The sequence below is a fragment of the Schistocerca piceifrons genome, chromosome 1, assembly GCF_021461385.2.
Source record: "Schistocerca piceifrons isolate TAMUIC-IGC-003096 chromosome 1, iqSchPice1.1, whole genome shotgun sequence".
NCBI classification, from domain to species: domain Eukaryota; kingdom Metazoa; phylum Arthropoda; class Insecta; order Orthoptera; family Acrididae; genus Schistocerca; species Schistocerca piceifrons.
Genome location: NC_060138.1, coordinates 401,222,460 through 401,249,912, shown reverse-complemented (window position 1 = coordinate 401,249,912; position 27,453 = coordinate 401,222,460). Strand labels below are relative to the sequence as shown.

The window sequence follows — 27,453 nt, the reverse complement described above, 5'->3', positions numbered from 1 at the left end:
ACAGTTGGTAGGTCTAGCATTCAATATTAAAGTAGTTTACACTTCTCTGTTAATCTAAAAGTTTTCATTATGAAATTAACTGGCTCAATGCTTCCTCGAAATTTGTTTAGGAGGATCCACCTGCTTTATGTGTGACATAACTTTGAAACGAACCACAGAAGGTCGTTTTAAAATTACTTTCACTGTGAAGTTAGATTCTGGATTTATTTTTTATTCATGTGTAAGAAGGAAAAGCCTTTTACACAGATATGTAGATGAGGCAGGTAATGACCTTGGTACCACTTTATTTGATAGCATTGGAAACTCTTGTCTTTAAGCTTAACCAGAAACCTGTCAGTGACAAAGATGTATTTTCTGTAACATAGTCACTGGAAGTTTCTAGTACCTGCTCATTTCATTTACACTTCATGTGGATTCCAAAATTATTGTCTTTTCCAAGCAATTGTCAATCCAGTTGTTATTACTATACTAGATAGAGCAGGGAAAGTCTTCAAAATCTTTCCAAATACCTTCAAATATTGCTTATTTTGTTCTTGACATTTTCATCCAAAGTAAGATGAATTTCTACTAGGAAATCATGAAGGGTGTCGAACCACTCAATTTGATTGGAATTTAGACAGATTTCGCGAACTGCAAGGCTTTTAATGAACAATTCGACACAGTCTTGCTCATTACACAGATTTGTTTGGTCCAGTATCAGTAGAGTAGTAGGCCTACAACTTTTGATTTAAAGAAAATTACCTTTTATGTATTTTGTGTAATGGTTTATTTTGGTTATAGTGTAATATTGTGATTAAACCTTTACAAATTTTTAAGTCTGTAGATTTCTAAATAGACTAAATGTTATGTAGTAGATATCAAACCTAAAAAGGTTGAGCACTCCTGCTGTAGAGAAACATTTTGTATACAGTTGTGGTATCTGAAGAGCTGTTGCCTACCTTTACCTATGATTCAACAGATCTACTCAACAAACTCCTTATAAACCTTTCATACATTATAGTAAAAAAAAAATTAAAAAAATAAAAAATACTTTTATTTCACTTGTAACCTGTGACCTTTCTTGATTTACAAAAGTAATCTTCAAATTACATACCTGTATGCTATGACCCTTATAAACATACACATCAAAGAGTCTTTTCATTATCCATAGTAATACCTTGACTGCTGTTCACCTAGCCATTTACGGTATATCCAAAATGCAAGTTTTCTTTACTAATTTCAAAGACCCAGGTTTATGTACTGCTTTAGGATATATTTCCCAGGAAGTCATTTCCATCACTTTCCCTCATCTTCTATAGCAGGAGGAGGGTTCAATATGTTGCCTGCAGCATCTTCCCCCTCTACTGCCATGTTCCGTAAGCCTAATAAAAAACACACTCATGGGTTGCTTGTGAATCATGACACTAAAAGAATCTGTACAACACAAGCCATAAAACTGAACTCATTGTTGAGAACCACAGTGTGCTATGAATTCATGCTATATGGCTTCACAATACTATAATAGCTTTGTGTGCTCTTTCTTTTCCAAGCTTCCAAAATGCCCAGACTCTTAGTATTTGAGCTTTCTAGCTTTACATTGTTGGGTGGCTCCATAAACTGCATGAACAGTACATATATTTTTGTGTTTGAATAACCCTTGTGTCACATTATTTTGAATTGCTCAGGTCATGCATGTATGATAAAACTGACTTTCAGTTATTGGAATAAGGAACTATATATTACTAAACATTGCGCCAGAATATAACCATGATTTTTTTTATTTTTTTACCAGGAGCCAAACAATGCAATGTACACATTTATTCCACAAAGGAATATGGAAAACCCTTTTGGGACTGTGACATGTTTTAATAAATTGTTTACTGGCCCAAATAGTTTTTATTTAGTAGTACAACACAGATTGCAAATTTATTCTCCTGAAATGTAACAGGGCGCTGTCTTGCATTGCAATGAGCATTCCAACAATGCATGACTCTTACTAACTTTCAGAATGATTACATCCTTATCTTCGCAGGGTAAAGCTCTGCAAAATTCTGTTTATTGTTGTAGGATCCTTTGAAAAGAGATTTGAAGGTTTCCTACTTAGCATCACTTACGGACATTGCTCGCAGAAGTACTTTATCAGGGTGTATACGACCTGGGAGATCCGGGAAAAACCCGGGAATTTTTTATCTGGCAGTAAACCGGGAAAAACCCGGGAATTTTTCATTGTTTTAGTTTTCTGTTAAATTTTTGTAATTTTGACTGGTAAGAGCCAAGACTCTAACATAGGATATTACCTAAGAAAGGATACTACTGCAGAATAATACTTCAACAATAAAACATAAACTAGAGAAAAAAATCGAAAATAAATTGAAAAGGAAATGCGCCATATACGATGACACACAGTGCTCATGCAAGCGTCTGCCAACAGCAAAATGTGTCAAAGGCCTTAGGAAGACTATGCAATGCTTCATAACAACAAATTGCCTCCACTGAGCGTGAAGTCAGATTCGTTTTAGCATGCGCAGTTGAGTCGCGTTTGAGTAGTAGATTCTCCTGATTCTGGACGTAGGAATGTGGCTGTTGGCTGTGCAAGCAGTCACAGCAAGCAGCTAGTTCCAACAAGAAAACAGGGCGCCAAATTCATATTCCGGAGGAAAAAAAACTTGTTTCACAAATCGATTATTCATATGATTTTGAAGCGCATTCCTGTTGGTTTTTTAGCTTTACTGAACACATTTTAAGTACATTTCTGAATGAAACTGAAGTTGATTTTTGAATGCGTGCGTAGTGTACGTGATGTCTCTGTCAGGAGAATCCTCGTCGCATCTAGAAATAAACTTTCTGCAGACAAAAGGGGACGGGGCTATACGATCTGGGCGGATTAAAGCCGAACGAATGAACGCTAATGTGGTTGGGTTGGTGAATGATCAGTGTTGTTCTAATTGCTAGCGAAATCCATGGATTCAGACTACCAGACTGGAAATAAACGACCAACATGAATAACAGGTGAGAAATATTATGTATTATCTTCTCGGTGTATCCAAGAAAAATTGTTTTGGCCAGATATCGACACTAGCAAAAATCAGTTGTACAGTCCCCGGCTAGCAGCCGCTTAAGTTCTATTCTGGAAGTAACACGGAAAACGTGTTGTACGGACATGTAACAAGGCCTAACCAGAGAATAATCGTGGGATTACTAAACCTGTGATTCTGGCAGGGTTAGTGAAGTTAATTGGCGAGCAAGTTTTGACAATGGCAGGAATAGCTACAGAATTGGTGATGTCAAGATTGTTTGTTACAACGAGGAAGGAGAAGAAACGGGGACATCACACAAATTATGGAAGAATAAAACGTTTCCAAGTTTATTTGAAAATTTCGCAATACTACTTATCCCATGCTTGAGAAACTGGTGCGTATGAATGAAATGTGAAACTGTTTCCCAACGTACAGCTTTTTGCTTGTAGTAAGTCTAATAGGCATTTGATATTGGTACTTCGTGAATTATATTCCGTCGTGTTATAAAAATGACCATTTGTGCCAAAACAGTCTCGTTTATTTGGTGGGTTGCAAAATTGCTGCAATATTAGAAAGGCCTATTTTGTTTTATCTAGCAGACAGTGACAAAATAGACATAATCAGATCGAGTAACCACACCAATCTTGGGTATTATTTGTATTAACAGGTTTTTCAGTATTAGATAACGACATTTCGATTTTTCATGTAGCAAAACGTTTGACAATCTTTGATGAGGTAATAGATTCTTTCCCAGAAAGGAAAACATGCCATGTGAAGCTGTAGCAAGATTAGAAAGAGAAAAAATGCTAGGAGCTAAGGATTGAAGAAATGTGTAATTTCTTGCTTGTCTCTTGACTTTATTGGTTTTATGTATCCTGTATTTAATTTTATGTCACACAAAACAGCAAGTTATTAGCTAATAGGCAATAAAGAGTGCAAATTTTCTGAAGAGTTCTTGTTCTCCCGAGTACAAATAATCCCATTCGCTGTTAATTGCGAGAAATTTTATTTTATTTTTTAAAAAAAAAAGAGGGGCAGGCTATCATACCGGCAGACTGGGAGCAGGAGAGGCACCACAGGACATTTCAATTTCCACTGTCCTGAATATAGTTTGATTGCATCCAGTACAAAATATACACGTTTCAATTCTACAGAACAAAATACAGTGACTTGGGGTAGAGGAACGCTGTATGAAGAGGCGTGGCACTGCATTTTGGCACACTTAAGACCAAATAACATGTCTTATATTTCCTCGAATACATATGTTTTATGTTTCATACTTTTCAGAAAGATGTGCGCTACAAGATGAACACATTTTTGAAAATTCGATTTTTTTTTATTTTTTAGTGTTTGCTCGGTTAGCAAATATCGTACATCCGGGGCTGATACGCAGAGGCGCAGAGCAGTCTGAGTTATACTGGGTAGTCTCCACGTGACCAGTTTTTACATTTAGTGATTTTGCTGTTTCCCCTTCGTTTACTCTTACGTCAGATGTGGCTGGAAGCTATCGAGTGAATTAAAATACATTGACATAATTACGGAAGGCTAAAATATGGTTTCAGATTTTATTTTATTTACGCCTTTCTGACACTCAAGCATTAATCGCCTTGCAGAACAGTGAAGTTATTTTTGTCTGTTTGCTTAAGAAATTTGACTTTTATTAACCTTTTCCGAAGAGTCAGTCAATGTATTTGAAACAAAATGTTTAATTCCACAGTACTGGCTAGTTTCAACTGTTCGCTGCATTTAAAGTGCATGTTTTCATCTTTCAGCATGTATGGCATTATGCCATAATAAAGAATCAAACATGATATAATACGGTACTGGTGCTTCATGAAAATTTACATCCCGAAAACCACACTGAAAAGCTTAATATCAGTTCGAGGTCTACTTCATTGGGAATCTAGACATTCGAATGTGCGCTTTAAGTATGCACTTTAAATGTGCACATTTTAGTATGGTTCACGAAATTCCGATGCTCTTTGAGTATCCTCTGATGTTTTGTTTCTTTTATGACATAATGTATGATCTTTCAATGTTTTACATGTCGTACAGACGGGCTTCCGACGTCATGGTAGCTGTGCAAGCGCGGTGTTGCCTGTTATCTGCGCTCTCTAGCAACTACTGAAACGAACCTATTTCAAAACAAGCCGCGGGAATATATTGCGAATGGTGGTTTGAAAAGCGTTACTTTCAAAGTAAATATCGTTTTTACGTAAGTTGAACTATGTGAGAGAATGTACCATGAATTTCTTAAATCACAGAGCGTTTGACTCTCGTGCCAAAGAAGATCAACATCATATGCGAAAGCTTAGCTTCTCTTGCAGCGTATTAATCTTACAGACCAGTATTATATGTGAAAGCTTTGCTTTTCTTGTAGCAACACTATGTATATTAATTTAAACTATTAACTTTCCCTGTTTGTGTGTTCGTGCTAGTTAACGTGGATGTTGCTGTTGGCTGACTACATACATCACGTGAATATCCACTGTCATCGGCTGGCATACAAAAGCGCATCGCAATCTTGATTTCAATGATTCGGAAAGTAACATGCGGTGATTGGTGGAATTCCAGTGTATACTTTCGTAATACGAAAATATGCAGCGTACATGTTGCTGCACATCAAAGATATTTCCAAAACGTGTCTTTTTCCCTGAATTTCGTTTTCTAAAGTGCCGGAAAATTCTATGCCCGTGTATAAAACCATAACCATTCAAAGGATTGATAAGTTCTGAGGGAAAATATACTGTCACTTAACACAGGAAAAGTGTTTTTACCCAGAAGAAAGTGTATTTTTAACCAGGAAATCTGGGAATTTATTTTCCTTGTCCACATATACACCCTGTTTATGAATGACTGTAAGTTGCAGAGGAACTCTGCAGTGCAATCTGAAGTCCATTTATTGAAAGCTACAATCTGTAAACTCTGCCTTGTAAGGTATAACTCTATCCGCACAGTATTTGAGCCATTCCACTTTGAAAATGAGGAGGATTCTACCATTATCACATGTGGAATATCAGTTTTCTCTCTGACAGAATGAATGCTGTCGATCTCGCGCGCGCGCGTGTGTGTGTGTGTGTGTGTGTGTGTGTGTGGGGGGGGGGGGGGGGGGGGGGGGATGGGGATGCGCTTTATGGAGATTTTTGGATTTAATTTGTTTCAGATTAGGTAATGCGGAAAAAGGACACACAATTGCAGTTTGATGTTTATTTAGGGTAGCTAACTTAGCTGACGATAGATAAAATCATTGTTTGTGTTCAAGATGATCTTCAGCCAATTTTAACAGACAGAAAGCTATTTCATTACCACCTCACCACCAACTGCCTGGTTCCAAATTGTGTGGTTGGTGGGTGGAATATTGTGAATAGTTACGTTAAATGTTCATGACTTAAGGAAGTTATATGACTGTCCATTGGTAAGACTTAATGTCACATGGCACTTGTGGAAGTTCATAGTGATTGCTGTTGCCTCTTCCATGTAAACTTTGTTTTGGGAATACCTCTGTCTGCCTTCTTCCTACAGACTGTTACATGTGCTGTATAAATAATTGAAATATTAAGGCCAGACTCGAGGTACTTCCTCAATACACCTTTCTCTGGAATGGTGGCTCTCGTACTATGGTATTTTGCTATGCGGACCCTCAAGAAGTCAAACACTGATCACATATTTGATTCGGTTGTTCGGATTTCCTCTTTGAACATATATCACTGTTCAATGTCGTTAAACTTCCTTGATTTATTCAGAAACATAAGTTTACACATTGCAGTCACATAAGATGAGTCCCAAGTTTGTGTAACTTAGTCATTGTTCTTGTTTCGCTGCTTTCCTGGTTGGCCCCGGCGATGTGCTCTGTAACCTGCTTGTAGTTCCTTTACATATGGGAGGGTGGGAGGTTGACTTTCCATACTAACTGGCCCAACTGCCATGCTTATATGATTGTTTTTAATTAATTGAGAATGAAGCTATAATGCTTTAAAACTGGTCATGCAGATAATAAATAAATTCTCGTTACAACTGAAGCAGATGCTTGCTTTATGAATGTATTACTCAGTTGCAAGATGACCGCATCAAGTCCTTTGTACTTAAATTTATATTAGATGCGTCCCCCCCCCCCCCCTCTCTCTCTCTCTCTCTCTCTCTCTCTCTCTCTCTCTCTCTCTCTCTCTCTCTCTCTCTCTCTCTCTCTTTCCTCCCCCCCCCCTTCCCCTCCAGCCCCCTCCCCAGAAAGTCTGTACTTGTTATTGTTAGCCTGCATTTATTGGCGCAATGTGCAGATTGAATGACATGGAAGTAGGCTGCAACACAAACTCCTATTGTCTTTTTTGTAATTAAACCTACTTACTCAGTTAACTGTTCTTATATTTCATACTCTGGCCCATAGAATGCCAGATATTTTTTTTCTTTATTAGTTATTGATTTTTCTTTCACTAACAACATCCTTCTGAATGTAAGGGGAACTTGTAACATGATGGGCCTTTCCCTTGCAGGCAAGGCTATGTTGGTTAGTGTTAGTCAGGTTAGTTAATTATCCAGACTCTTGGCCCAGCAACTACCAAAAAGACTGCTGTGCCTCTTCAGGGGCCAAATATTAGTCTGGGCTAATAACCTTTCGACGACGTTACCCCTGAAGTACATCTATCTGTCCTGTTGAGGCAGACAAGTTGTAGGGAGCATATTGATTTTATGTGACTGTTCTATATTTTGTCAAGAGGGTAATTCTCTACTGCATTGTCTAACCTCTGGTTTAGGTGATAGATTGATGTTTAACAAACACAGTGAAAATTTTAAATCATTTATGATTTCTGACTTCTTCCTACTGTTTGGGAGAAGTTTGTGGAATGTAGTTGCTTCATCCCATTATTTTATAGATGATCAGCTAGCCACGTTTATTTTACCCCACATCAACCATTAAACTTAATTTCCTAAATACAGCAGAAAATTTATCACGTGACTATATTGACAGCTTCTACTTTGTTTGGTTGTGTGTGACAGTGTCAGTTTATATGAATGAGAATGTAATTAACAGTGACTTTGAAGCCTAAATGTAAAGGTTTAAATACACAATTCTCTCGTAATATTTTAGTAAAACACTTACAATCACACTATTGAGTCCTTATGTATCAAATCATCCTTGTCATTTTCATCATCAGTGTTGATGCTAATCATCACAGTTTGTGTCATCAATTGGCTTATGTGACACAACCTGTTTATTAACAGCATGGAAAATTCTGGATCTCCTCCTCCCGCCCCCCCCCCCCCCCCCCCCCCTGTTTTTCCTTTTTTCTTTATACCTTGTGCATATTTAATGAAGCAAATGTTTTATTTTTCTTTCAGTAGCTGAATGGACAAAGCAAAAGAAGTTAAAATGTCTTGGTCTGCCAATGTATATAGGTTCTGGGTCTCACATGTATAATAACAAGAAATATCGATTTCTTGTGATGGAACGGTATGGAAAAGACTTATGGTCACTGTTCCTTGAGAATAATCGCACATTTCCAATTGCTACGGTGTTGGCAATAGGTTTACAAATTGTAAGTACTGGTAGCATTTTATCACAATATTAACAAGGTTATAATTTTTTAAATATTTTCCATGTTACTCAGTTAATGTCTTCAAAAGAATTTCCGTTGAAGGCAAAACTGTGCATAAATATTTTTTTGCGGAACTATATTTGATTTTTCTTGTACAGACCATTTTCTTGGGAACAGGCAGAGAACTGCGCACACTTTTTTTCCTCCCTGAGAAAGTTGAAAATCATAAACACTGAAAACAAACTTTAGTTTGTGTGTCTTTATGCTACTGGGTGAAACATTATTGGAAGATGTCTGTTATAGCAAGGGAACTTTTGTGTACAATTTAATTGTTGTAGATGTCAGTCATGCAAGCAGTTTAATTAACTATATTTGCACTTGTCACATATTTATATTAACTTCAACTGTGTTCTTTTAAGTTCGTCTTCCAGGAGCCTCCCGTGATTGGAAAAAATGTAAAATTTTTCACACAAATTAGGACTCACATTTTACGTAGACACGATCTGATCAGAAGTATCTGGACAACCCTTTATAATGCGGAATTGACGACTAGATGTCACAAGACGTTGACCTAATATAAAAGGTGGAGAAACAGTAACAGCAGATCAGTTCAGCCAGGAGAGTTCAGTGACATTGAACACGGACTAGCCATTGGATGCAAATTTAGTAACAGGTCCATCAGGGGCATTTCAGTGCATCTAAAGCAGCCAGTGTTGACTAATAGTGACAAGATTGTGAAGTGGAAACACAGAGGAACGTTCACACAACAAACGAAGACCAAGCAGCTCTCATGTACTGATGGACAGGGACCATTGAGCAATTATGGGGTGGTTGCAAAAAAATCTAATGAAATTCAGGGGAGGAATGCTCATGAGTTCCTAAGTGCTAACAGCAGTCCCGTTAACACAGTGACTGTGTGTAGTGAGTCAAAAACAAGGGTGGAAAATTGTCAAGCAGCTCCTCATAAGCCACACATTTCTGTGTTCAGTGCTAAGTGACGTTCAAGATGGTGTAAAGAGTGATGCCACTCGACACTTGCTACCTGGAAAAAGTGATTTGGACTGATTAATTTCTATATCCTGTGGCAATCAGGTGGAGGGGTTTGGGTTTGGTGAATGTCTGGTGAGCATTACCTACTATCATATGTAGTTCCAATTGTGAACTATGGAGGAGGTTGCATTGCAGTATGGGTTGATATCTTATTTTTTTATTTTTGGTTAGCGTGTGTTCCCCTTATTGCCTCTAAATACTGGAGGCTATTAATACATTTTACAGCATTGTGTATTGGGCGCAGTTTGGAGAGGATAATTGTATCAGCATGACGGTGCACCATGTTATAAAACACAGCAGGCTCTCTGAGGCAATGGCTTGTGGACAATAACATTCCTGAAATCGACTGGCCTGTTCAAAGTCTCATCCTGAACCCAGTGGAAAAAGTTTGGGATGAGTGAGAATGTTGAGTTTGCTCCAGGCTCCATCGTCCAACATCACTGATTTTGGCTCTTGAAGAGTGCATGCCATTCTTCCGAAGACATTCAGGCATCTTATTGAAAGTTATCCTCAGAATTCAAGCTGTTGTAAAGGTGACAGTGAGCATATCCTGTATTAATGTTGACTAATAGGTATGCAGATACTTTGAATAAGATAAATACAAGCAGACATATTAAGTTTTTAACCATTAATTCATATTATATCCAGTTCTGCTACTTCGTTCTTTATATTTTTGTTGCCTGTAGACTGTGTATGGATCTAGTCTCCTGAACACAGTATTAGCTTCTACAATTTGACTCCATTCTTCATTACGTTTTCTTCTCTTTTGCTTTGTGCCAGTCGTCCCTCTCTTCATATTGTGAGTTTAGTATCCCTATTTCCCTTTAAGTACAGGTACAGAAAGCTGGCTAAAGCCTGAAAGAAGTTCTGCAGAAATTTTTACGAAGTCTCAGACGGTGTTCAGGAAAGATAGATAAGGCAGAATTGGTGGTGGAGTGTTTGTGTCTGTCAGTAGTGGTTTATCTTGTAGTGAAGTCGAAGTAGATACTCCGTGCAAATTGGTATGGGTGGAGGTTATACTTAACAGCCGAACTAAGTTAGTAATTGGCTCCTTCTACTGACCCCCAGACTCCGATGATATAGTTGCTGAACAGTTCAGAGAAAATTTGAGTCTCGTAACAAATAAATACCCCACTCATACGGTTATAGCATATGTTGGCAAAAATACTTGTTCAAAACCGGTAGTAGGCAGAAAACATCTTCCGAGATTGTCCTAAATGCTTTCTCCGAAAATTATTTCGAGCAGTTAGTCCACGAACCCACGCGAATTGTATATGGTTGCGAAAACACACTTGACCTCTTAGCTACAAACAATCCAGAGCTAATAGAGAGCATCATGACTGATACAGGGATTAGTGATCACAAGGTCGTTGTAGCTAGGCTAAATACCGTTTCTTCCAAATCCACCAGAAACAAACGCAAAATAATTTTATTTAAAAAAGTGGATAAAGTGTCACTAGAAGCCTTCCTAAGAGACAATCTCCATTCCTTCCGAATTGACTATGCAAATGTAGACGAGATGTGGCTCAAATTCAAAGATATAGTAGCAACAGCAATTGAGAGATTCATACCTCATAAATTGGTAAGAGATGGAACTGATCCCCCATGGTACACAAAACAAGTCCGAATGCTGTTGCAGAGGCAACAGAAAAAGCATGCGAAGTTCAGAAGAACGCAAAATCCCGAAGATTGGCTAAAATTTACAGACGCGCGAAATTTGGCACAGACTTCAATGCGAGTGCCTTTAAGAGGTTCCACAACGAAACATTGTCTTGAAATTTGGTAGAAAATCCGAAGAAATTCTGGTCGTATGTAAAGTATACAAGCGGCAAGACGCAGTCAATACCTTCGCTGCGCAGTGCCGATGGTACTGTTACCGATGACTGTGCTGCTAAAGCGGAGTTATTGAACGCAGTTTTCCGAAATTCCTTCACCAGGGAATATGAATGGAATATTCCAGAATTTGAAACACGAACAGCTGCTAGCATGAGTTTCTTAGAAGTAGATACCTTAGGGGTTGTGAAGCAACTCAAATTGCTTGATACAGGCAAGTCTTCAGGTCCAGATTGTATACCGATTAGGTTCCTTTCAGATTACGCTGATACAATAGCTCCCTACTTAGCAATCATATACAACCGCTTGCTCACTGATAGATCTGTATCTACAGATTGGAAAATTGCGCAGGTCGCACAAGTGTTTAAGAAGGGTAGTAGGAGTAATCCATCTAACTACAGACCTATATCATTGACGTTGGTTTTCAGTAGGGTTTTGGAGCATATACTGTATTCAAACATTATGAATCACCTCGAAGGGAACGATCTATTGATACTTAATCAGCATGGTTTCAAAAAACATCGTTCTTGTGCAACGCAGCTAGCTCTTTATTCGCACGAAGTAATGGCCACTATCGACAAGGGACCTCAAGTTGATTCCGTATTTCTAGATTTCCGGAAAGCTTTTGACACCGTTCCTCACAACTTTTGACACCGTTCCTCACAAGCGACTTCTAATCAAGCTGCGGGCCTATGGGGTATCATCTTAGTTGTGTGACTGGATTCGTGATTTCCAGTCAGGAAGGTCGCAGTTTGTAGTAATAGATGGCAAATCATCGAGTAAAACTGAAATGATATCAGGTGTTCCCCAGGGAAGCGTCCTGGGACCTCTGCTGTTCCTGATCTACACTCCTGGAAATGGAAAAAAGAACACATTGACACCGGTGTGTCAGACCCACCATACTTGCTCCGGACACTGCGAGAGGGCTGTACAAGCAATGATCACACGCACGGCACAGCGGACACATCAGGAACCGCGGTGTTGGCCGTCGAATGGCGCTAGCTGTGCAGCATTTGTGCACCGCCGCCGTCAGTGTCAGCCAGTTTGCCGTGGCATACGGAGCTCCATCGCAGTCTTTAACACTGGTAGCATGCCGCGACAGCGTGGACGTGAACCGTATGTGCAGTTGACGGACTTTGAGCGAGGGCGTATAGTGGGCATGCGGGAGGCCGGGTGGACGTACCGCCGAATTGCTCAACACGTGGGGCGTGAGGTCTCCACAGTACATCGATGTTGTCGCCAGTGTTCGGCGGAAGGTGCACGTGCCCGTCGACCTGGGACCGGGCCGCAGCGACGCACGGATGCACGCCAAGACCGTAGGATCCTACGCAGTGCCGTAGGGGACCGCACCGCCACTTCCCAGCAAATTAGGGACACTGTTGCTCCTGGGGTATCGGCGAGGACCATTCGCAACCGTCTCCATGAAGCTGGGCTACGGTCCCGCACACCGTTAGGCCGTCTTCCGCTCACGCCCCAACATCGTGCAGCCCACCTCCAGTGGTGTCGCGACAGGCGTGAATGGAGGGACGAATGGAGACGTGTCGTCTTCAGCGATGAGAGTCGCTTCTGCCTTGGTGCCAATGATGGTCGTATGCGTGTTTGGCGCCGTGCAGGTGAGCGCCACAATCAGGACTGCATACGACCGAGGCACACAGGGCCAACATCCGGCATCATGGTGTGGGGAGCGATCTCCTACACTGGCCGTACACCACTGGTGATCGTCGAGGGGACACTGAATAGTGCACGGTACATCCAAACCGTCATCGAACCCATCGTTCTACCATTCCTAGACCGGCAAGGGAACTTGCTGTTCCAACAGGACAATGCACGTCTGCATGTATCCCGTGCCACCCAACGTGCTCTAGAAGGTGTAAGTCAACTACCCTGGCCAGCAAGATCTCCGGATCTGTCCCCCATTGAGCATGTTTGGGACTGGATGAAGCGTCGTCTCACGCGGTCTGCACGTCCAGCACGAACGCTGGTCCAACTGAGGCGCCAGGGGGAAATGGCATGGCAAGCCGTTCCACAGGACTACATCCAGCATCTCTACGATCGTCTCCATGGGAGAATAGCAGCCTGCATTGCTGCGAAAGGTGGATATACACTGTACTAGTGCCGACATTGTGCATGCTCTGTTGCCTGTGTCTATGTGCCTGTGGTTCTGTCAGTGTGATCATGTGATGTATCTGACCCCAGGAATGTGTCAATAAAGTTTCCCCTTCCTGGGACAATGAATTCACGGTGTTCTTATTTCAATTTCCAGGAGTGTATATAAATAACCTGGGTGACAATCTGATCAGTTCTCTTAGGTTGTTCGCAGATGATGCTGTAATTTACCGTCTAGTAAGGTCATCCGAAGACCAGTATCAGTTGCAAAGCGATTTAGAAAAGATTGCTGTATGGTGTGGCAGGTGGCAGTTGACGCTAAATAACGAAAAGTGTGAGGTGATCCACATGAGTTCCGAAAGAAATCCGTTGGAATTCGATTACTCGATAAATAGTACAATTCTCAAGGCTGTCAATTCAACTAAGTACCTGGGAGTTAAAATTACGAACAACTTCAGTTGGAAAGACTACATAGATAATATTGTGGGGAAGGCGAGCCAAAGGTTGCGTATCATTGGCAGGACACTTAGAAGATGCAACAAGTCCACTAAAGAGACAGCTTACACTACACTCGTTCGTCCTCTGTTAGAATATTGCTGCGCGGTGTGGGATCCTAACCAGGTGGGATTGATGGAGGACATCGAAAGGGTGCAAAAAAAGGCAGCTCGTTTTGTATTATCACGTAATAGGGGGGAGAGTGTGGGAGATATGATACGCGAGTTGGGATGGAAGTTATTAAAACAAAGACTTTTTCGTCGCAGCGAGATCTATTTATGAAATTTCAGTCACCAACTTTCTCTTCCGAATGCGAAAATATTTTGTTGAGCCCAACCTACGTAGGTAGGAATGATCATCAAAATAAAATAAGAGAAATCAGAGCTCGAACAGAAAGGTTTAGATGTTTGTTTTTCCTGCACGCTGTTCGGGAGTGAAATGGTAGAGAGATAGTATGATTGTGGTTCGATGAACCCTCTGCCAAGCACTTAAATGTGAATTACAGAGTAATCATGAAGATGTAGATGTAGATAACACTGTGCCTGTGATTAGCCCTCATTGTTCTCAAACATGGCAGTAGTTTTTGTGCTAGGCACATTTTTTATTTACTTTCTTCATGTTTGACATATTTCTCATGTACTACTGTCGTTTCAGATAGTGTTGTGATTTGCAATGACATATGTAAGCTTTAATGAATACATTTTACAGGAAATCACAAAAAAGATATTAACATTATTTCAGTGGTTTTAGGATTTCATGCCTCGATGTGTAAAAACAGAACCCTTGTCCATCCATCCGACTGTTAAGAACTGTTTTTCCTGGTGAACAGGTAGACATATAGAGTTCAAATTTGTCATATACTAGGATCATGGCCCGTTGGAAGTGTGAAAATTTTAAGCTTTTAAGTCAGTGCAGTCAAAAGATACGACCATTTATGCCACATATTTTAATACTCGAAAACTCATTTGTTGAAGCCTATAGGACACTTCTTGTTGGCCTAGTATCATGAAATTTAGCAAGAAGCAATATTTCACAGTGCAAATAAAGGAAACAAATCCAAAAATGTTAATTTGTAATTAATCACAAGAAATAAGTTCTTCTGTCGTTTGTTATCTGATTTCAGACATGAAATTAAAACATTCTCGAAGGTCTTGAAATCCCTGGGATCAATATCTTGCCATAATCAATGTCAGTGACAGGCAAAAATTGTCAATATCTTCAATTCTCAGAATGGGTAAACTGTCTATATAGGCCGTACATAACTAAATTTGTACGGAACCTTCAGTGTACGAGACCTACCTGGCCATTTTTTTTTTTTTTAAAATATCATAACAAAATCCCTTTAACTCTTTTTGTTGTTGCATGCTGTTGGGAGGCTTGTAGGGTGGGTAAAGAACAGTTCAGTGGGTGCCCAAACTGGGGGTAGGTTAGAGACATGCAAGTCAACAAAGTCACATCCAATAAAAGACTTGCACCAGGCTATTGAGCAACATTAAATCATCATCATCATCATCATCATCATCATCATCATCAGGAGTGGGTTATGTGGTTCAGGTCTGCAAATTAATAAGTCATTAATTGAATACAAAATGACTTTATTGATCCAAAATGACGTGTTTTGGCATATGCCATTGTCTGATAATTTGGTTTTAAAGAAAATTACATATAACTATACACGAAAAAAGCAATGGCTACAAAACCATTGTGCACAATTCATGTAGACTTATGAGCATGAGACCCATACACTGGTACTGAAGGTAACCAGTTGTCCTTATAGTTAAATGATATTAATGTAACCAACATGATCAGACTGAACAACAGTCATGAGCTGCGTACAAAGTAAGTAAATTTTAACACCAGTTGGCATTATGTGAATGATTATGGGATATTATGTGCCAAAGCTTGGCAAAGGCTTCATTGTGAATAACAATAATTCACTACAATATTTCAGATTTATAATGGAAAGGGACAGCAATATTCAGAGCAAAAGATTTAAAAAAATAAAAAAAAAAAAATGTAGATTGCTTACAAGATATCATATTGTATCTGGTAATGAAGCAGTAGAATATATTTTTTGCATGCAATAACATTGCTCTGTGGTGTTACAGTTTTTACACGAAGTGCATACCAAAAGTAAAATAGAGAGGTACTTTTTTCAGAGATCTTTTGCTCTGAATGTTGTTGTCTCTTTCTGTTATAAATTATTATCTGATCCTGGCATATCCCACAATGTGTCGTTTTGGATCAATAAAATCATTTTGTATTAAGTTACTGACAGCACCTTGTGACCTCCTCAGCTTTCTACAGAACTGTATACACTGAAGAGTCAAAGAAATTGGTACATCTGCCTAATATCGTGTAGAGCTCCTGCGAGCACACAGAAGTGCCACAACACGGCGTGGTATGGACTCGACTAATGTCTGAAGTAGTGCTGGAGGGAAGTGACACCATGAATCCATCCATAAATCTGTAAGAGTATGAGGAGGCAGAGATCTCTTCTGTACAGCACATTGCAAGGCATCCCAGATATGCCCAATAATGTTCATGTCTGGGGAGTTTGGTGGCCAGCAGAAGTGTTTAAACTTAGAAGTGTGTTCCTGGAGCCACTCTGTAGCAATTCTGAATGTATGGGCTGTCGTATTGTCCTTGTGGAACAGTCCAAGTCTGTCGGAATGCACAGTGGACATGAACGGATGCAGGTGATCAGACAGAATGCTTACGTATGTGTCACCTGTCAGTCGTATCTAGACGTGTCAGGTGTCCCATATTACTCCAACTGCATATGCCCCACACTATTAGAGAGCTTCCATCAGCTTGAACAGTCCCCTTCTGACGTGCAGGGTCCATTTATTCATGAGGTTGTGTCCATACTCATACACGTCTATCAGCTCGATACAATTTGAAACAAGACTTGTCCAACTGGGCAACATGTTTCCTGTCATCAACAGTCCAATGTCATGTTTATGGAACCGGGTGAGGTGTAAAGCTTTGTGTCGTACAGTCATCAAGGGTACACGAGTGGACTTTTGCTCCGAAAGCCCATATTGATGATGTTTCATTGAATGGTTCACATGCTGACACTTGCTGATGGCACAGCTTTGAAATCTGTCCCAATTCATGGAAGGGTTACTCTTCCATCACGTTGAACTATTCTCTTCAGTCGTCATTGGTCCCATTCTTGCAGGATCTTTTTCTGGCCTCAGCGATGTCAGAGATTTGATGTTTTGCTGTATTCGTAATATTCACGATACACTCGTGAATGGTCTTACGAGAAAATTCCACTTCATCGCTACCTCGGAGATGCTGTGTCCCATCACTCATGCGCTGACTACACCACCAGGTTCAGACTCACTTAAATCATGATAACCTGCCATTATAGCAGCAATAACCGATCTAGCAACTGTGCCAGTCACCTGTTGTCGTATATAGGCGTTGCCAACCCCAGCATTGTATTCTGCCTGTTAACATCTCTCTGTATTTGAATGTGTGTGCCTATACCAGTTTCTTTGGTGCTTTGGTGTATACGGTTTACCATGATCACTTTGCTCCTGTGTGACTTTGTCACTATGTGTAAAAAAAATGCATGTTGTCATACTGTTTCGCGGTGTCTTAGACAAATTTATTTTGGAGTTACTGTTTCATCTGTTAAAACTAATATTTGTTGTAAGCTAATCACTACAAATGAATAATTCATTTAAATTTTCTAATTTATTATAATTATGATGATTGATGATATATTTTAATAATCCTCACACACATTCCTGCAGTTTGCATCAGCACGCACTGTGTTATCTTACCCTTCGGAACTAACTAGCTTAAAAAATATTCAGTTCTTACAAGGGGCATTTGAAAAGTACGTGCAAAGTCCGAGAGATGGCATCACCGGCACGTATTGAGGTCATGTTTAGTTAGTAGCATCTTTGGAAAGAATGCACACCAAGTTTCAGCCATATCGGTGTATTTCTTTGTGTTTGCCATTCATGTGAATCAAGGAAGTCAAGGTATTGTCAAAAAATGGACAACAAAGAATTTTGTGTGGTGATTAAAACATTGCTTTATGAAAGGCAAAATGCCTCAGGAGACAAAAGAGAAGTTTGGTAAACATTGCGGTGACTCTGCACCTTCGATTAGAACCGTTTATAAGTAGTTTCAAAATTTTCAGAGTGGCTGTATGGGCACAAGTGATGCTGAACATTCTGGATGCCCTGTGGAGGTTATGACTCCAGAAATCATTGATAAAATCCATGATGTGCTGAAGAATGACAGAAGAATTAAGGCGCGTGAGCTTGCTAGTGCTGTGGGCATCTCGAATGAATGGGTACATAATATTTTGCATCAACATATGGACATGAGAAAGCTATCTGCAAGATGGGTTCCACAATTGCTCACTCTTGACCAAAAGCGGAATCGTGTGAAGTGTTGCAAGGATGGTTTGCAGCATAAGTTATATATTTTATTTCAAATAAAATAACAATTTCGTGGAAGTAATTCACTAGCCTCCTTCTTTACGATAAGACATCGTAATTCTGAAATTCCTATTACAGAAACACGTATCAGTTCATTACAATACATACACTGAGGTGACAACAGTCATGGGTTAGTGATACTTAAATATACAAACGGCATTAGTATTGCATGCGCGGGGTACAAAAGGACAGTGCATTGGCAGAGTGTATCATAGGTACTCAGGTGATTTATGTGAAAGGTTTCCAACTTGATTATGGCTGCACAATGGAATTAACAGACTTTTAATGCAGAACGATTGTTGGTTAGATGCATGGGACATTCTGTGTCAGAAATCATTGGGGAATTCAACATTCCAAGATCCACAGCGTCAAGAGTGTGCTGAGAATACCAAATTTCAGGTATTACCTCTCACCACAGTGATCGATGGCCTTCACTTGTCAATTGAAAACACTAGCGTTTACATAGAGTTGTCAGTGCCAACAGATAAGTAACACTGTGTGAAATAGCAGCAGAAATCAATGTGGAACATACAACGAATGTATCCATTAGGACAGTGCAGCAAAATTTGGGATTAATGTGCTATGGCAGCAGACGACTGATGCAAGTGCCTTTGCTAACAGCAGGACATCACCTGCAGCATCTCTGTTGCACTTTTGACAATATCAGTTGGACCCTTGATAACTGGAAAACTGTGGCTCGATCAGATGAGTTCCGATTTCCTTTGGTAAGAGCTGGTGTTAGAATTCGAGCGTGGTGCAGACCCCCACCAAGTCATGTACCCAGGTTGTCAATAAGACTCTGTTCAAGTTGGTGTTGTGTCTGTAACGGTGTGGGCTGTGTTTACATGGAATGGATTGGGTCCTCTGTTCCAAGTGAAACCACCATTCACTGGAAATTGTTATGTTTGGCTACTTGGGAGATCATTTGCAGCTATTTATCGAGTTCATGTTACCAAACAACAATGTCATGTCATTGGGCCACAATTGTTTGCAATTGGTTTGAAGAACATTCTGGACAATTTGAGCAAATGATTTGGCCACCCAAATTGCTCAGTGTGAATCCTATCGAACATTTATGGGACATAATCTAGAGGCCAGTTTGTCCACAATATCCTGCATCGGCAACACTCTCGCAATTGTGGATGGCTATAAGGTGGCATGGCTCAGTATTTGTGCAGGGGATGTCTAACAACTTGTTGAGTCCATCCCACATCCCACGTGATGTTGGTACACTATGTGTACAGGAGGAGGCCTGACACAATATTAGGAGGTATCCCATAACTTTTGTCACCTCAGTGTAATAGTTTGTGAAATACTTTTTTTTCCTTTCCTTCCTTTTTTTTAAATTAAAGAATACATTTTTGTAATTGTGAGGTACATCATGGATCTGTCATTGCTATGATGTAATTTTCGAGCAAGGTATACCATCCATTTTTCCGTATGAGATCACTTTTAAAAAAATAACTGCATATGAGCTCTAGTTATCAAACCCTCACATAATTAACAGCTCCATAAACAAACTCTCTCTCTCTCTCTCTCTCTCTCTCTCTCTCTCTCTCTCTCTCTCTCTCTGTGTGTGTGTGTGTGTGTGTGTGTGTGTGTGTGTGTGTGTGTGTGTGTGTGTGTGTGTGTGTGTCCACTTAACATTTCGCTCAAATGTGCATGCCTTACAAAGTATTATCAATACTTCATCTGGCATGACAATAATTTAATGCTTCATAGGTAAACTTTATAGCATAGCAAACACCAAAATCATTTCTGTAGTTACTGAGTTACCCTGAGAGCTTTTTTTAGTAACTGCCCTACCAGAGACTGAGTGGATGGCACAGTGGCTATCTGATTACCTGGACTCACATTAAGCAAATGGCAATTCAAATCCCTTTCCAGCCATCCAGGCTTAGTCTCTCTTGTGTTTCCATAAATTAAATAAGGCAAATGCTGGGATGTGATATTAAACCATAATCTATCTTCCTTTTTTGGTTGCTGAGTGCTATGATTACCTCAAATGAATTTCTAAATAACATGTCAATGTTTTATAGACAGAATTTCATTTCTAGACACTTTGATGGTAATATTTTATCAGTACTTATGCCTTTCATACACAAAGTTTAAAAAAATTGAATAATTTCTGAAATGAAATGTTTGGTCGGTGCATCAGTTCATAGTGTGTTTCCATAAGTTTAATAAACACAACAGATACACATAACGGAGACATTATTCCACGACTGTAGAAATCACATGGTTTTGAGGTGAAGAACTTTTCAAGCAATGTTCAGAGTGCAATTTGATAGTGGAAAGGAACTTCCTTCAAATTTGTTGGATAGAGAACAGAATAAGGTGGGTGTGGAATGACTTTCCAAACCAATTCCTGTATAGTGCTTTCAGTCAGTCTAGCAGACTGCGGGTGGGCACTATAATGGATTACCGTCACTTCACGTAGCCTTCCTGGTTGTTGTTGTTCTTGTATTGCATCCGCAAGACATCTTGATTGTTAACAATAAATGTCAGCAGTGATAGTTACACCTAGGGGAATCAATTAATACTACACAACACTCTTGCTGTTTGACCAGATATATATCATTATGTTTTGTGGATGTGAGAGGGCCTTTGTATAGGGAATTGGTGCTTTGTTTGGGCTCAACCATTCCTTTATTTTCCTTATTTTAGCATAATGACATAATTTCTCATCACTTATAATGATACAGGATAGAAGTGTTCAGAGTTGTTCACAAGCCAGATGGTGACAAGAAAGCAGAGATTCACATATGCTGATTTTTTTTTTTTTTTTTTTTTGCTTATGTGCTACCCATTAATTCTATTTTTGAACCTTCCCCATTGCATACAAATGTCGCACAATGGTGAAATGATCACAGTTCATCACATTTGCTAGTTCTTGAGTGCACCGAGATGGATCATTGTGAGTTGATGTGTTTAAACAATCTGCATTAAACCCCGAAGGTCTTTCTGAATGTGGAGAATCACTGATGTTAAAACAATCCTCCGTAAAACAAAGAAACCATTTTCTTGGCATGCTCTGTCCAGTGGCATTATCCCCACATGCAGTGCAAATGTTTCTGGCTGCCTCTGCTGCTGTTACCCCTCTATTGAACTCAAACAGAAGAATATATTGGAAATGTTCTGATTTCTTCACTTGGCACTCCATTTTATAGTGCCCACAGCTCCATTCCCTATCTCCAAGTGACAAATCGACAATATGTACACTCATACAGCAACAGTGAACTACAAATAAAAAATCAGTCGATAAATAAACCCATAGCAACCAGAATACCAACATGCAATACAAAAATGTTATGAACGTATGCACCAACCTGATAACAAGAAAATAAACAAAAATGGATGTGGAAAAGCATATTGTCTGAGGTCTGAACATTTGTTCATTTGAGGTGCTTAGTGTGATGATATCTGTCCTTCAGCTTAAGGAATTGCGTAATCTTTGAATTTAATCAAGATGTCTTTATATGTGCTAGCATGCATGAAGGATACTATCTAGTATAAAGTTTGCATGTCATTGACTGGAGTGCTGTAGACCAGTTCTTCCAAGTGGTCTGTAATCAAAGCATAGAAGATTGAGATCTCCAAAATGAGGCCAAGTGTGTATCTCCCTGACCAATCAATTAGTCCTGATAATAAATACCATTTAATTTCTGTGATAGCTCATATGTCCCTATTAAGCTATCACAAGGAACAGTTTCCCATTCATTGTCTGAGAAATAGTGCTGATGTCCTCTCTTAGCAGCTGCACAGAGATTTTCATCAGCTCACACATGATGATCAAAATTCCACTGTCTACTGTGAATCCTCCATTTTCAGTAAATAAAATCTTAAATGGAAGTAGCGAACTGTGCACCAGGGTGCCCATTCTTCTGGAAAACCTGGAGTTCGTGAGAAATTACATTTTATCAGGAAAATCCCAGGGAATTTCAGGAAATTCATAAAATTTCAGGTAATTTTGTGTTTTTAACATAGAATTGGAATTGAATTTTATAAATCATAAGCTTTTAAATACTTACTATTTCAAAGTGTATTAATTATGTGAGTATTATTCTGTGTAAATTATCAGTGTTTAAAAACTGTGGTTTGCCCAGTGGAGAGGAAACAGGAGTCATTATTGTGGTATGCTGCCTCTCCCCTTACCCTTTCACCCCCCCCCCCCTTCCTGCTCACTATTCATTTCCATTAATTATTAATTTATCAGTAGCTTCTTGACACCGTCTTCCTGCTCGCACCTTGAATTCTCAGGGATTTTTTTCCCCTCAAGTTTGAATAGCCACTTTATGGACCACACTTTTGCAAGAGATATTGAACAGAACTGTTATCTGCCATGGTGGTCTTGCAGCCTTAGTGCCTGAATCCACTGATGATGGTATGGATCCAGCCATTGTTCATGAAGTGCTGTCCTGAAAAGGGAATGGCTCCTGGTTTCCGCTGCTGTTAATCTGCTCACAGTTGTTTTAGATGTGCAGGCTCAGTAGTCCTTGTACTGTTTCTGTGCTTTTTGAGGCACTAGGAAACCTGTAGATCTGTGACACTGGAAAAGTTAGTTGAACAGCTTACCAGGTTGGTACTCTGCACCGTGAATGTTTTTTTGCATGGGGACACAGCCCTGCAGTCTACTTACATTTGCCAGACCATAACGGAAAATCATATCTGTCGTACCACTTGCTAAGAAGTGATGGAAGAGAGAATTGGAAAATCTAGTGAGCCATTCATATGCTGAGGCCAATGACAGGAAACACAAAAGTAAAGTCACTTGTGTTAGAAGGCAAGATACAACAGTGCATCGTTATTGGTGGACACACTAACACTACTGAAACTACAGTAGACCACAACTTGAATCACACAACTGACTGCAGATTGCCTAATGCTCAGAATAATGTTTACCCGGAGCACTGTTATATAGATAGTTGTCAGAACACACTGTTGACTCTGTTTATGCACCAGTGCAATGATTGTGCTCATATCAAGACCCGAACTTCTTTCAGCCCTACTAAATATTCAAATCCCACAAAGTGTGTTCCTGGATCCATGTTTATTGGACTTTCTCTTCCACTTTTAATGATTTCTACCACCTCTTATGATATTTGAACATTTTTTAACATTCTCTATAGAAATTAACTTATCACAGAAGTAACATACTTGTTCTGGTAGATTCACCTGCATGATTGTTTGATACTTTCGTATTTCAGAACTAAAATTTTACAGATCCAATATCATTTAATAATATTATTTTATAAGAAATGTGGACACTGTTCCATTATAGGTAAGAGTTTTCTGCTTACTAAATAATGCAGTAAGTATCGAAGCTGAAGAGGCAAAAGGGTCTTTTTCAGATGTCACATAAGAATTCAATGGGAATCATGTAGCCAACCAATTGCACAACAAAAATTGATTCAAACCTTTCGGCAGATACAAACCTGTCATCCTCCAAAGTAGTAATAACACCTGTCACATATTGCGTGAAAAGAGAAGTGAAGCCATAAGACTTAGTTAACAATGCAATGATCCATATAAATGTTATAGCTTAGTTAACAGTAAAAATGGTCTGTGTAAACTCTAAAGCAGACATACATCAGACGCACTATCAAACTCACTGTTCATATATGATGCACATCTGTCTTAAATTTTACACGGATCATTTTTCTGTCGACTTGTGGCTATGCTACACCATTTTATATGGATCACTTTATTGTTGACAAAGCCTTATGACTTCATTTCTCTTTTCATACATTATGTGACAAGTTTTATTACCTCATCTGAGGAAGACAGGTCTATATCTGTTGAAATGTAGGTAAAGATTTGAATAAACTTTTGATGTGCAATCGGATGCCAGTGTGATTCCCATTTTATCCATAATTCTGCTGTTGCTGACTGCTGTCATGTTCAAGATTTTAAAATCACGAACATGGTTCTAAAATAACAGTGTTTGTGTGGGGAGACAATAATAAATGGAAAAGAAAGTAAAGTGCAGTTAACAACAAATTTTATATAACCCTCACCCCAAAGTATCACAATTCAAACATATCTGGCAAGTCTTTAAGGATTCCTAAACTAGCTGATGACAAAAGAACAGGTTTTTATGTTTCCTCCAGGAGAGTAGGTTTTATTCTAGTTTTAACACTTTGATTATAATGGACTGGGTATGTGATGGCTGTGAATTATCCTTCCACATTGGTCAGTCAAAAGTTTGAATCCTTTCTGTTCTTTGTGGCAATGGTTTATCTTCCACTCATGTTTTACAGCTTTGTCTCATGCTGTTCATTTGAGTAGTTTATTCCAGACATGTTTTAAAAGAGGGATGATAAGGATTGGAGCTGCTGGAGGATTGGAGGTCACGTCACTGGGCTGTGGACCGTATTAAGTGGACACAAAACAACGTGCTGAGGCGACTATGATGATGAAAGCTTTACCCACAAGTAGACAGAATTTTACAGTGGTAACACAACTCATTAATAAACATCCACTGGTTACAGTGGAACACATGAAATACATGGCGTTCAAGATTTGTCAATTTTGGTATAGACTGCAGCAATGAACTGTCGCATATACAGTGACTGTCAAAGGTGAAGTTTACCATTGGGTTATCTATGCACAGCCTAGTATGACTGTGGGCAGATGACTTGCAATACAGATTCTCTGTGATTTGGAGTTAACATCACTCTTTGGTTGTGCTAGACACAGTGCTGTTCTCATTTTTTAAAAGTTGTTACAAGTTTAAATCCAAGTTCAGGGCAGTACCTGTTCGCAGCCTACAGCAATCGAGTCAAACTACAAGGGCTTCAACATTGGCAACTGCTACAGCTTCTGATTCAGGCTGGTCTTTGGTCACTGTGCTGAAGATATTTCTATATATCCACCTCTTCATGTTTGCCTTTTAAATCCAATTTTAACTTTCCCCAACAAAAAACTCCCTCTTCTGTGCTGAAGGAATTTATTTATTTATTTTTAAAGCTAGGCAAAGTGTCCCTTTTGCTTCTATATCTGTCAAATGGCAATTTTGTAAATGCCTCTATGGCAATGCCTCTTCATAGCTCTATAGATGGCTATTGGTTTTTGACTAAAAGCCATTTTCATTTCGCAGCTGAAAACGCTTAAAAGTACTGCCAGGTTTCGTGGATCAAGTTGACTCAACTGTGGGAGTGTCCTAGGACGACAGAATAAATCTATTAAAATTTCACGCATGATGCAGCATTTTTTCATGCACTCAGTGTTTATGATATGGTATATCCCGATTTATGTGTTATACAATGATATAATTTTGTAAGTACATTTGGTGGCGTAGGTGGATACTGTCTGCAAACTGTGTTGCAAATAGAGTTAGTAACAAAGAAGTAATACTTTCATTGGTGCATTTAGTGACATATGTGGATACTGCCCGTGAAATTTACTGTGTATAGTTAATTTTAATTAGTGCCCCCCCCCTCCTCTCTCTCTCTCTCTCTCTCTCTCTCTCTCTCTCTCTCTCTCTCTCTCTCTCCCTCCCACTCCCCCTCCCCCCCTCCATATTACAAAAATTGTGCGGGTGCGTGTGCATGTCAGTCCTCCTAACCACTGGACAGATTTCAACCTAACTTCAAACTTGTTACTTGTATCCCTTACTGCGAGGGCAAGAACAACGTACCTGTCGTACTTCAGGGGAGAGGATGTCATAAACAATGAGATGCTTGAAAAACTGCTGCATCATACATGATTTTTAACTTCTGTACTACTAACTATACACAGTAAATTTCACGGGCAGTATCCACATATGCTACTAAATGCACCGATGAAAGTATTACTACTTTGTTACTAACTCTATTTGCAACACAGTTTGCAGACAGTATCCACTTATGCCACCAAATGTACTTACAAAATTATATCATTATATGATACATAAATCGGAAGATACGATGTCACAAACACTGAGTGCATGAAAAACTGCTGCATCCTGCGTGACTTTTAAATTTATTACTTCTTTGCTACTAACTCTATTGGTAACACATTTCGTGTATAGTATCCACATATCGTGCTGAAATAACTACACAAATGTATCATTGTATGACATACAGTTCAAGAGAGACATCATAAACATTGAGCACATGAAAAAATGCTGCATCGTGCGTGAATTTTAATAGATTTGTTCTGTCATCCTAGGACACTGCCACAATTGAGCCAACTTAAGAAAATCCATGAAACCTGCCAGTACTTTTAACAGCTTTCAGCTGCAAAATGAAAATGGCTGTTAGTTGAAAAACAGTAGCCATCTATAGAGCTGTGAAGAGACATTGCCAAAGATGCGTTTACAGAATTGCGTTGTAGGCATGGGAAGCAGCTGCACTTATACATTTGTACATTGTGTGTGTTACTTTGTATGACTTTTTCATAATTTCAGAGACATTTTCGCAAATATATAAAAAGGATTTTTTTTTTTTTTTTTTTTTTTTTTTTTTTTTTTTTTTTTTTTTTTTTTTTGTTGCTATTACACTACTAACAGCAAACTTCAAGAGTATCAGTGCTGTGGGGTTTATAATCTCCTGGCTCCCATAGGAGTGGAGCTTTGGGCAAAAAGCTTTTCAAGCCCCTAGTGTATAGGCTTCCCTGCACAACAGGCATTGAAGTTGAAGTATTATTGGAGTGCCTCATCGACGTGCTTTTCAGGTCAGCCTACATTTCAGACACACAAAAAGTTTTTCAAGTCATTGATGTGTAGGCCGCCCTGCTCAATAGGCGTGTTGTGGGAGTAGTATCAGCCTCCTTTATCAGTCTGTTCTGCAGGGTCTACACATGATGGTGTACATGTCTTGGGCGGAGGTTGAGATGGACAGAGAGAGGATGAGGTGGAAATGGCCAGAGAGAGGAAGAGGAGGAGAAATTCAGGAGCCAGGGGGAAGTTTTAAAAGAGTAGTGAGCAGGTGGAAATGAAAGAGGAGAAATGAAGTGTGGACAGAGGGAGGGGAGGAGGATATGGCAGAGGAGGGT

General features: G+C 39.4%; 1 protein-coding gene across 2 annotated transcripts in view; it reads left to right on the top strand.

Annotated features, from left to right (window-relative positions):
• The window catches only part of LOC124794141 (serine/threonine-protein kinase VRK1), a 286,964-nt gene that overhangs the window by 131,434 nt on the left and 128,077 nt on the right, over positions 1–27,453 (top strand). The window contains exon 5 of one of the 2 annotated variants that reach the window (XM_047258076.1): positions 8,334–8,527. In XM_047258076.1, coding sequence (XP_047114032.1) covers positions 8,334–8,527 — 194 coding nt within the window. Of the gene's footprint in view, positions 1–8,330; positions 8,528–27,453 lie in introns of both variants that reach the window. The other variant, XM_047258075.1, reaches the window with a different exon arrangement.